General features: G+C 37.4%; 2 protein-coding genes across 2 annotated transcripts; one reads left to right on the top strand and one right to left on the bottom strand.

Moving 5' to 3' along the window:
- The first annotated feature begins 1723 nt into the window (after window positions 1–1723).
- Window positions 1724–3625, top strand: LOC122315417 (paramyosin-like). The gene is made up of 2 exons (XM_043131291.1): window positions 1724–2707; window positions 2774–3625. The coding sequence occupies exons 1-2, from the start codon at window positions 1724–1726 to the stop codon at window positions 3623–3625; spliced, it is 1836 nt and encodes a 611-aa protein (XP_042987225.1).
- A 3564-nt stretch (window positions 3626–7189) lies between these two features.
- Window positions 7190–10032, bottom strand: LOC122316466 (gibberellin receptor GID1C-like). Its single transcript, XM_043132996.1, has 2 exons — window positions 9643–10032; window positions 7190–8747 (listed from the first exon to the last, which is right to left on the bottom strand). Exons 1-2 carry the CDS (start codon window positions 9679–9681, stop codon window positions 7755–7757), a joined length of 1032 nt encoding a protein of 343 aa, XP_042988930.1. The 5' UTR covers window positions 9682–10032; the 3' UTR covers window positions 7190–7754.
- Between the last annotated feature and the right edge of the window lie 785 nt (window positions 10033–10817).

The following is a 10817-nucleotide window of genomic DNA, read 5'->3' as shown; positions in this document are numbered from 1 at the left end:
GTTTGCATATTTATAGAGGAATTACTGCTATCGTTTGACATAGGAGTAAAAATGTTACCGTTTAAGAGAAGACAAAAAAAGTTACCGTTGGAGAAAAGATTAAAAAATTTACCGTTGAAGAAAAAATAAAAAATATTACCGTTGGAGAAAAAACAAAAAATATTACCGTTGGAAAAAAAAATAAAAACAAAAAATATTACCGTTCGTAGTTAAGACAGAAAATATTACCGTTGAAGAAAAGTTGCTGAAATATTACCGTTGCATCCAATTAAAAAATTTTATCATCAATACGTGACTTTCGGTTTTTCATTAGAGATATTGAGTCCGGATCTAATTAAATTTGTCATCACGTTAGAAAATGCACTAATTAATAAAAACATTTTATTTTATTCCTACGAATTTCAATTTAAAAAAAAAAACTGTATTGGATAGTCTTAATCTCTAATAAATATTTAGTAGAAAGTGATATTTAAAAAAAAAAAAAAGATAATAAGACAAAACAGTTAGTAGTTAAGATTGTAAATGGAAGATAGAGAAAAAAGTAATAAAAAAAAATAGAGAAATATTATTTAAAAGAATAGAGATAGGGATGGGAAATGGGATGTAGGAGGTTTTTAGAAGATAAACAAATTTTAGGGATAAATTTGAGAAAATGAGTATTTAAGTTAAATTATAGGAATGGGGAAGTAAAACCGGATGGGGATGCTTAGATGGGTATATATGCCATGCCTTTACAGCTTGACTACTACTTTACATGTGGGATCATGGCATTATACGGGGGGCCAGTCTGTGCTGCTACTATGTCTAAGGGCCAATCTGTACTGTTCTAAATTTTGTGCTTTCTTTTGTATTATTAGCTTAAACATATTCATTAAAAAATAAAAAAACAAAAGAGGATAATTTTCTAACCCCTTGTTGTTGTGTTTTGTCCTTTTCTTATCTTAATCCACTCTCTCACATCTCTCCTTCATTGCACTCTCATTTATTTGTACCTTTTACTCCCTAAAAAAAATTATTCAATGTATAGACTACATGCTAGCTAGCTAGAGATCCATATTGTTCATAGACAACCTCACATTTGTGCTTTGAGATTTCCTGGACTTGGCCCATCAGAGTTGAACTTTAACCAAAAACAGATATATGTGCTTGTAATCAGAACATTCTGTGCATATATAGCGAGTGAGCAAGACATATAGACAAGACTAACAGGCATACAGATTAAGATGGGCACAGTTACAGTCTCTCTTTCTTCCATTTCTTCAGTCTTTGATCATCTTGCCTTTTAGATTTATCCCTCCAATTCGTTTTGCAGTTTTATGTACCAAACCGTCACAATTTCATCAGTTCAAAAATTTTACTCGAAATGCTTGGTTTATATTATCACATTACATTCAGAGGCTCGAGCCCCCAGATGATCCACCCATCTGGTACCTAAAGCCATGAAGAATGGCCCAACAACATTCATGCAATGCCATGTAGCCCAACCATAGCTTTTCAGCTACCAAAAAATACCCACTTCAAATTCCCACAAATCCTCAAAAGCTGGGCCCCAAAGTTTGAATCCTCGAAACAGTCCCCCCCATACCGCCCTTTTCCCTTGATGATAATATAATATATACAGCCATCTCACTCTTCACTTCTCCACCCTGAAAGAATTGACAAAACCCTAACCCTTGAATCACCAATCTCATACTCCTTTCATAACAGCCTCAAGAAACAAAAAATGGCTAAAAAGAAAGTTGCTCCCCAAGCTAAAGACCACGTAGAAGAAGCCCCTCAATCCCTAGACGGAAGCCAAAGCCACAATAACCAAGCCAAACCAATGCATGACTCTGCAGAGAAGCTGCAGAGCCTCAAGGCCCTCAACTCTCTGCTTCTCAAGGAAACTTTTGAGCGGAGACAACAAGTCGAGTCCTTGGAACAAGCCAAGGAGACCTTGCAGGTCGAGTTGGCTCGGTCTGGGGAGGAAAGGAATGTCCTGGAGACCGAGTTGACTCGGGCCAGTGAGGAGGGTTTTGGGTTGGAGTTGGAGAGGAGTGTGATTTGTGCTTTTATGGAGACCCAGATTGGTGAATTGGGCGCTGGGTTTTACGGGTTGGTGAGAGAGAAGGCAGAGATTGATGAAATGAAGCTTGAAAGAGAGGCCGAGATTGGATTTTTGAAGAAAGAGGTCAATGAGCTGAAAGCTAATCTCGAAAATGAGAGAGATGGGCTGAGTCGGGTGTGCTTGGAGAGGGATTTGCTTAAGACGGAGATTGATGACGTTGCTAAGGAGGCTAATGGGTTGAGAGAAAAAGTAGTGGAGATGGAGAGAAAAGAGAGGACAACTTTAGGTGAGATTAAAAAACTGCAAATGGAATGTGAAGGGTTATTGAAGGAAAAGTTGGAGATGGAAAGTGTGGTCAAGGGCTTGAAGAGGGAAAAAGAATCGGTTGAATGGAATTTGGACGAGTCGATAAGGGTTATCGAGAGGTTGAGGAGTGATATTGAGAGGGTTTTGAGGGAGAAGGGTGAGGTTGAGAGGGAGAGAAGTGTGCAAGAACTGAACATTGGTGAATTGGAGAAAAAAGTGAGGGAATTGAATGAGATTGTTATGAATTTGAGGCAGTATGAGGAAGTTTTGCGCTTGAAAGTTTTTGAGTTTGAAAAGAAAATTGCTGAGGCTATGGATAAGGAAAAGGAGATGAATCTGGAGATTAATGTCTTGGTGGAAGAGAAGAGGAAGACGGAACAAAAGATTGAGAATTTGAAAGAAGAAAATGGTTCTGTTCAGATGGTCTTGGATGCTACTACCAAGGAATCAGAGATTAGGCAGCACAGGATTCAGGAACTGATTCGAGAGAGAAATGAGATCGTGGAATTGAAGCTGAAACGAGAAAGTGAGATTGTTGAGCTGAACGAAGAGGATGGCAGACAAAGGAATGTTATATCTACATTGCGAGAGTCCTGTAGACATGAAGAAGAGAAGAACAAGCAATTAATGTCTGAAGTTACTCAATATAGGGATGCTTTTGATCGAGTTACGCTTGAGAGGGACGAGATGCAGAAGGGTTTCTATGAGGAGAACAAGAAAGTGAAAAAAATGGAGGCTTTGGTTTCAGAGAAGGAAAGGGGGATTCAAGAAGCCGTGGAAGAGCTGGGCCGGATGAGGAGGGAAAACGAGAATCTGATGGAGAGAAATAAGGCGATGGAGAACACTCTGGAAGTTTTGGTGAAGGAAAAGGATTTGGTACAGAAGAACCTTGTCGAGGCCCAACGAGGAATTGATGAATTGATGGCTAAAACGGAATCGGCAGGCATTAATACAAATCGGGTGTTGAGCATGGTGAAGAACACTGCGGCATCGGTGTGTCAGTCTCAAGATGATATGGATGGTAAGAAAGAAGTAGTTATCAATGAGCAGAATATAGAGGAAGAGATTCAGGCATATGTGGTGGAGTTGGATGCCATCAAGAGTGCTTTCAGAAACAAGGAGAAGACAGTGGAGGATATGAGGAAACAGCTTGAGTTTCTACAGAACTCCGTGGTTGAGGAACAAAGGAAGAAGAGTTTCTGGACTGTTGTTTCTTCTGCAACAACAATTTTTGCTGCAGCGTCCGTTGCTTACGTTGCTAGAGGTCGCTGAGGTGCTCTTCTGTTATTTGAGCAAGTTGCCTTTCCTTCTAGGATCAATTGATCAAGTTCCAATTGACTAGAAAACTAATTCCGTTTTGCTACTTTGCGGGTGACTTCAGGAAATAATATTTTCTCTCAATGCTACTGAAGCACTCTTTTAATGTGTACAACTATTTTTAGCTATAAAAAAAACTACTGAAATACTATCTCGGTAAGTCTATTTAGCTGCTTTTTTCGTAACGTGTAACAATCTCTATCTGTCCACTCGCTACTTAATTATGATGTTTGCATATGTTCTTGCTATTTTGTTTTCTTTTGAGGTTAGTTTGTTTATTATTCTTAACAGCTCTTATGCTCCTCGATTGTTGAGAAAAATATCCAGAAGAAAAACTGGAGTAGCAAATGCATGCTTTGACTTTGTCCCATGCCAGTGTAAAATATTCCTTCATATGGATTATAGAGGCTATGCATTATCTTATGCCACTGAAATGCCGTGCAATATGTGTCTTTTGAATCAGATTGTTCTTCAAAGCTTCAATGATAAAATTGGTTAGATATCATTTACAATAACCTAAGTATAACGCTATCACAATATAGCAAAGTACATGTACAATTGTTTGCATAACCGTCAATTCTGAATTATGTGACATTGTATGATAGGATGTGAGTATTATATGTTCATAATTTCTGGACTACCTTATAATTACTCATACGTTATGGGGTTTGTCTACCTATGGATGATTGGATTGAACAGAGTTTTTCTTTTTCATTTAGCTAAACTTTTTACCAATTAGATTGGAGTTGGGTAGGTTGTTTCATGTCTGCTTCTGTTGATGTTAGCTTAGAATAGTTCCTGGTAGCCTCTTCATGTTCTTTTGGAGGTTTAGGGCTTTATTAGGATGTCGTGATAATTCAGGAGGTGGCAGCTATTGTAGAACCTGTAGATTACAGCAGCAGAGGTGCATAAGCAGAGCCAGCTTCTGAACATAATTTCAGCAATACCTCTGTTGTAAGATCCGTTGCATATGCATTCATATTGCTAGGTGAGACAAAAGTGGCTGTGCCTTTTTTTGTTGTCATTCAAATGTTAATCTTGGTTCTAAGATTGAGTTAAACTACATGAGGATTAATGGTGCTTCTGATCTTATCAAATCTATGAGGATTATGTATTTTGATTAAGGCTGCAACCATAAAAGTAAATATGATGTTTAAACAGCCTTTTCAATGAACGACTCTCTTATACCCCTCCCTTTTAAGTTGAGAAGAAGGAAGAAGATGAACAGGATGAGAAGAAGATAGATGGCAAGACGACACTTCAATTTGTATCTTTTCGTCTTTCTAGCCTTCTAGGTCTTGGATCATTCTTAAAGTCACAGATTTGTATGAAAAAATTATTTTTTCAATATTGGGCCCTACCGTTTTTTAAAGAAAGTGCGAGAATTTACCCATCTAAAATTGAATCTAGCACTACTCTTAAATCAAAGATTGAAATACAAGAAAAAATTGATGGCATAGGCAGGCCACAGACACATTTAGTATTGACAGCTGTGCAAACAGATCCATCACCAAGAAAGTTGAAATGCAATTAAATCAGAAAATAATGTGTGCTGTATTTTCCATTTAGAAAAATGCAGCTATTGTTCCCCTTACATTTATGTTCCATCCGATTTCTGTTCGGCGTTTCAGGGCTCAAATTCATTACCATAAGATTTTTTTTTTTTTTTTTTTTTTTTTTTAGTAATTTGGAAAGTTACAAGATATAAAGAAATAATGAATGCTATAAATGAAAATGAGGATTGTAAAGCTTGGAATTCTGGATCTCCTATAATTTTTATCCAGACTTAGAGTGAAACAGAAATAGACATATAAAATGGATCCTCTAATATATATTGAACATTTAATATTATTCAAAAAAATTATTCAGAAAGTTATAAATGAGACTTATTTTATGTATTTATCTTTCAGTATAGACTAGATTTCTAAAATTGTTTAAGATGAGTTTAGTTTCAAATGACCAGAAACAACTCGGGTTTGTAAAATTAAAAAATATGTAAAAAAAACTGTACATAATAACACTCATAAAATTTATCTATGTTAATTACAGTAAAGTGAGCATAAACGAACAATAAAAACTTATCCCAAACAAAACAAAATATACGACTCTAAAAGCATACTTCAACCTCCAGGAGCCTTCAAAAGTTCATTAAATAGGGCTGCATGTCTCTTTCAAAAGCTTAGCTGTTCGTTACCAATACACCAATATTCTTCTATCATTGTGAAAGCAAATCCCAAAGACATTAAAAAGAGTTAGTCCTCTCGTGGTCCCTTGGGAACATCCAAATCCCAACCCCCAATTATTTTGTAGTATTTTCCCTTCAAGGCAGAGTCCTCCTACTTTTGTATTTATCTGGCATCACAAGCTCTTAATTACTCATTTTGAAAAGGAATTAAGGAATTAACAATGTTAAATCAATCTGGGTCAGTGCCGAAAATGGACCAGACGAGCTTAGTTTGCATCCAATCATTCATTAGTATAATCAGTAGTGATGTACCCTTTCAGATTCTTTATGAAGGATTTGTACGTGAAGTGAATATTTGAATCCCTGAACACTACAACGTTAGCAATTAGGTGTGATTTGACTTGTTACCAAACAAGTCAAGCTTCAGAAATAGCAGAAACCAAATCAACCAACTTGGGTTGGCGTACGAGGTGATGAAATTTGCAAACCAAGTTCGACAATCCAAGAGGAGATTCTTATGTTTGTAGTAAAACCTACTAGCTCGGGAATTGACATATATATCTGCCACTCAATGCAAAATGAGGAATGAGCCATTTTATTCCAGAAATGTATAGGGAATATTTCAGAAAACTTTGATTAGGATACGTCCCTGAAAAGTAATCTCCAAAACTTGCATCCTACCTGCCAAAACAGTAATCGGAAACACAACCATAAAATCATCCTTCCCGTGCAAAAGAGCTTAGAAGAACCCCCCATACCGGTCTAACATTATCAACCCCATGGCCAAAGTTATTAACTCTCTCAACCTTGCACGCCACCTAGATCTCTCAGCCCCTGCCTCTGAATCTGCAACCCCCTACCATCAGATGACCTACTTCAGCCGTGCAACGCCACTACCACTGAGTCAAGCCTCATCAACCTCATTGGAAACACAACATTGAGTTCCACTCAACGACAGCAGCAAGCAGAGAGCACCTCCTCTCACATGGGAAGGCAACCCTAAATCAGCTGGCCAGTTTGGTTCCCAAATTCATCTTCAACTCATCTAATCTAATCATTACAACTTTCTCAAATTCTAACATAAAATATAATAAATAATTCAACTTTTTCAAATCTCAAAATAATAAAATCATTAAAGAATAATATTCTAACAATATTTTATTCAATTTTTAACTTTCTTCTCAACTCAACTCAACGTTTCTAAAAGCATTCTATTTACAATTGCCAAGTACACTGTCAAACAACAAAACATAGGAGACAACCCTGAAATGAAACGGGGAGAAGAAAATAAAAATTAAAATTAAAAATTAAAAAATTAAAAAAGAAAAAGCAAATAAGCAAACACTCTATATTAAAGCTAGAACACGTGTACGTACATACAGGATTACAATACAATGGACATTTTGCATCCACGTTATAGAATTAGATATATATATATATATATATATTTATATAACACTAACAATGCCTGATCCCGATTGATCAGCCACCAAATGTTACCGCAACACTCTCATCTTCCTCCCTTTCCTTGCTGGAAGGCAGAATGGGTAATCTTAAATTTGATGTCTGCTAAACTAAGTCAGGTGGCTCCTGCCGACATAAAAACTTCTTCAAACCAATTCCACTGTTTTCCAGACAACAGGATTTCCACCACAAAAACAGTTTTGGTCCAGCTACATGCTGAACCATACCTTCTGCACCCAACAATCAAGCCCAGCCACCCTTATACCAAAAAGAGCAACCAGACCCCAAGAAGCAGAATGGTAGCGACGCCATGATGAATAAAACAGTAAGTAGTATTTCTACACAATCTTATATACTGCACGCAACCTCTTAAATACCAACAGGAATGTCAAACAGTTGTTGTGAATAACTGCCTGTAGGTAAAAGTTAAGTCTATTAACAGTCAGAACCCACAAAGTTACTTATCTCATCCATGACAGTATAGAAGTGATTGTTGTTAGGCAACAAGTAAAAGCCAATTGTTGCCTGCTCCAGATATAGAAGTTTCACCTTTTGGCCAGCCTTCTCGAGCCCCTTGACATAAGCCAACTGCCGGTCCTGAATAAGGTCCAAACTAGCCACCACGACAAGGCTCTTGGGGAACTTAATTCCTTCAAGGAAATTACCCTTGGGACCGAATGGGTTACAAGCTGGATGGTCTCTATCTTCCCCTTCAGGTAGGAATGCTCTCCAATACCAGTCTCGGTCTTGGATAGTAACAAAGTATTTTCCATCTAGTCGCTTCTCAGATTCAGTTCTCTCTTGCCCACCAAACATAGGGTTGAGCAGTATATTGCCCAAAACTTCAATGCCTGACTCTACTGCTCTTAAAGCAACATGATGTACAATGTTACCTCCAGAACTATCCCCGGCCAAGTATATATGAACCTTCGAGTCCTTACTTTGAAGCCATGAACTGGAATTAACCCAGTTAAGAGCAGCCCAACCATCATCATAAGCACATGGGTACCTGTTCTCGGGTGCACGGCGATAATTCACAGAGACCACAACAACCTTACAAATGGCCACTAGTCGGCGACATAGCGTGTCATATATAGCACTGTTTGCAGAGGAGTGAGCAAAGCTTCCACCATGAAAAAAGATTATGACCGGGACAACCTCAGCAGTCACAGGCTTTTCAAGATCAGCAATGTTTAATTGAGGCTGTTCCCCATCAGCAGATCGATAGATCCGGCTAAGGAGGCTGGTACTACGGTCAATGATTACATCAAATGAGAAAACTCCCAGAACCGGCTTTGTATTAGCTGGTACTTTCCTATCAAGGAACTCTGCTAAGTGCCGGTCGAATGTACCATCAGGGCGACGAAGAAGATTGTAAGCCAACTTGAAATTGGAGATGAGGACCCATGTGTTCAGAGGTACAACCATCTTTGCACAAAATGAAGTAGAAAAAGGAAAAACAGAATGTCACAATTCAGCATAAGATATTCACATGACAAAAAAAGTAAAGACACCTAACTGAAACATTTCCTTGTCAACTTAATCATTAAAGGGAGGATCCGTCTGCCAAGAGTGGCAGTGGTACGTGCAACAGACTCCTCACCCTCTTTTTCGGAAACTATATGCAATTGATTCTGAAATCAGGAATAACAGGAGTAGGAAAGCCCTAGAAAACACAAAAGCAAGAAACCACTTCCATACATCTTCAAATCAAAATCATATTCCGCAAAAAAATATTGGCTAATGCTCAACTTTCCCGAACAAAGCATAAGCTCAACACCAAAAATAAGCAAGAAATCACCCTGACAACTTGTTCTTCATATTCTCCTGAAAACCCAAAACTCCAAAAAGAAAACTGAATCAACAAAACAAAAAGCTATACTTCTTAAAAATATTATCACAAACCCGTGACAACCATGTAAAAAAGAAAGTACAAATCAAAGTGGAAAAAAAAAATACCTTTTATTTAATATCAAAGCTCCATAAACATTTGTCCCTCAGCAAGACCAAAATCAGGGGGTAAAATCTAACTTTCAAGAGCAAAACCACAACCTCAGAAACCATATCTCCAAGCATCGATAAAAAATAAAAAGTAAAAATAAAATTTCTTATTTCAACTTCCCCAGTCCCAAACTAAAAATAGCAAGCAAAGAGAAAAAATAGACAGAAATAAAAGTTCCGAAAACAACTTCTCTATTCTAGAAGCAAAATACCCACGAGAACCAAAATAAGTAACAAACCCATCAAAAGCTTGCATATTTGAACTCATAGTCATCAAGAAAATGAAAGACAAACAAAAAGTTGAAGCAATCCAGATAATAACCTTGGACTCGTTGAGGTTGACTTCATTACTCGCAGCCATCACAGCCGGTCCTTCAGAGAAAAGTTTCAACAGAAAAACCGCAACGAAACACTCCAACTAAAGATCCTTCCGGAGAAACAGAGAATACCCACTTTCACGAGCCCTCCTCACATGTTCAAAACCAAACACAAGAAGCAAACCACACAAGCCCTTGATCTTATTTCTACCAGCTCTTCCTTGATCTTATTTCTATTTTCTACTACCTCTTCCTGTTTCTACAAATTCATTATGCCAAAGCAAACAGCCCCTAATCTCTGTCCTTTCTCCCCCACTCTTAAGATAATGTTAAATCTCAGTGCAATAAAACAGAGAGAGAGAGGAGAGAGAGAGAGAGAGAGAGAGAAAAGGGAGGGGGGGCGGGGGAGGAGCATTGAATGATAAGAATAGAGGCGCATGTTAGCAAACATGTAAAGACAAATGCTAACGTACGACGTTGGCAATGCGGACGAGAGAGACGACAAAGTAAGCGGCCGAAAGAGAACTGTGGCGCGGGACCCACCTATCTAAACTATATTTTTTTTTTCTGTGATTTCCCCCCCCCCCCATTTTGGGGTTTTTCTATTTATATATGATTTATGACGCAATAAATAGATTTCAGATAAATAAACGTTTTTCTTTTCTTTTTCTCAATGTTTTCGGGAACGGAGGGACAAAACAGGGGCTTTCCGTGCGTGCGGTAGACGACAGAGCACGTGAGGACAAACGGATTCCGTCAGAATCTCGTTGGAGCTATAACAAATGACTTTTATACCCTTGTTTGTAGCTTGAATCTACGAAAGTGCCTTTGAAAGAGAGAGGCAGTTTTGTCTGTACCAATTGTTTTGTAATGTAACTAAGCAAACTTATGCTTTTGGCTCTGGGAATGTCCATAAAAGATCTCAAAATCTGTTCCTATCGCTAACTATTTCTTTTTCTTTTTCTTTTTCTTTTCCTTCTTTCCTTTTTTATATTTTTTTATATTTTTTAACAAATTATAGGGACATAAAACACTTCCAATGGCCTTTTTTAATATTTAATTTTCATGAAAAATTATAACTAAAATTTTAAAAAATATCATTTCTCTTGAAATTTAATTTGAATATGAAAATTCAATAATACTTCTACATCTATAAAGAAATTACATAAAATAATCTTAC

Source organism: Carya illinoinensis, chromosome 7 (assembly GCF_018687715.1).
Source record: "Carya illinoinensis cultivar Pawnee chromosome 7, C.illinoinensisPawnee_v1, whole genome shotgun sequence".
In the NCBI taxonomy this organism is placed as follows: domain Eukaryota; kingdom Viridiplantae; phylum Streptophyta; class Magnoliopsida; order Fagales; family Juglandaceae; genus Carya; species Carya illinoinensis.
Note: the sequence above shows the minus strand (reverse complement) of the source record. Positions and strands in the feature narration are given on the sequence as shown.

Bases quoted from the DNA above. Each gene is read 5' to 3' on its own strand.
- LOC122316466 (XM_043132996.1), bottom strand. From the start codon at position 9,681: ATGGCTGCGAGTAATGAAGTCAACCTCAACGAGTCCAAG. The intron at 8,748-9,642 runs GTTATTATCTGG...TTTTGTGCAAAG, and splicing joins TCAACCTCAACGAGTCCAAG to ATGGTTGTACCTCTGAACAC.
- LOC122315417 (XM_043131291.1), top strand. From the start codon at position 1,724: ATGGCTAAAAAGAAAGTTGCTCCCCAAGCTAAAGACCACGTAGAAGAA. The intron at 2,708-2,773 runs GTGGAAGAGAAG...GGTTCTGTTCAG, and splicing joins ATCTGGAGATTAATGTCTTG to ATGGTCTTGGATGCTACTAC.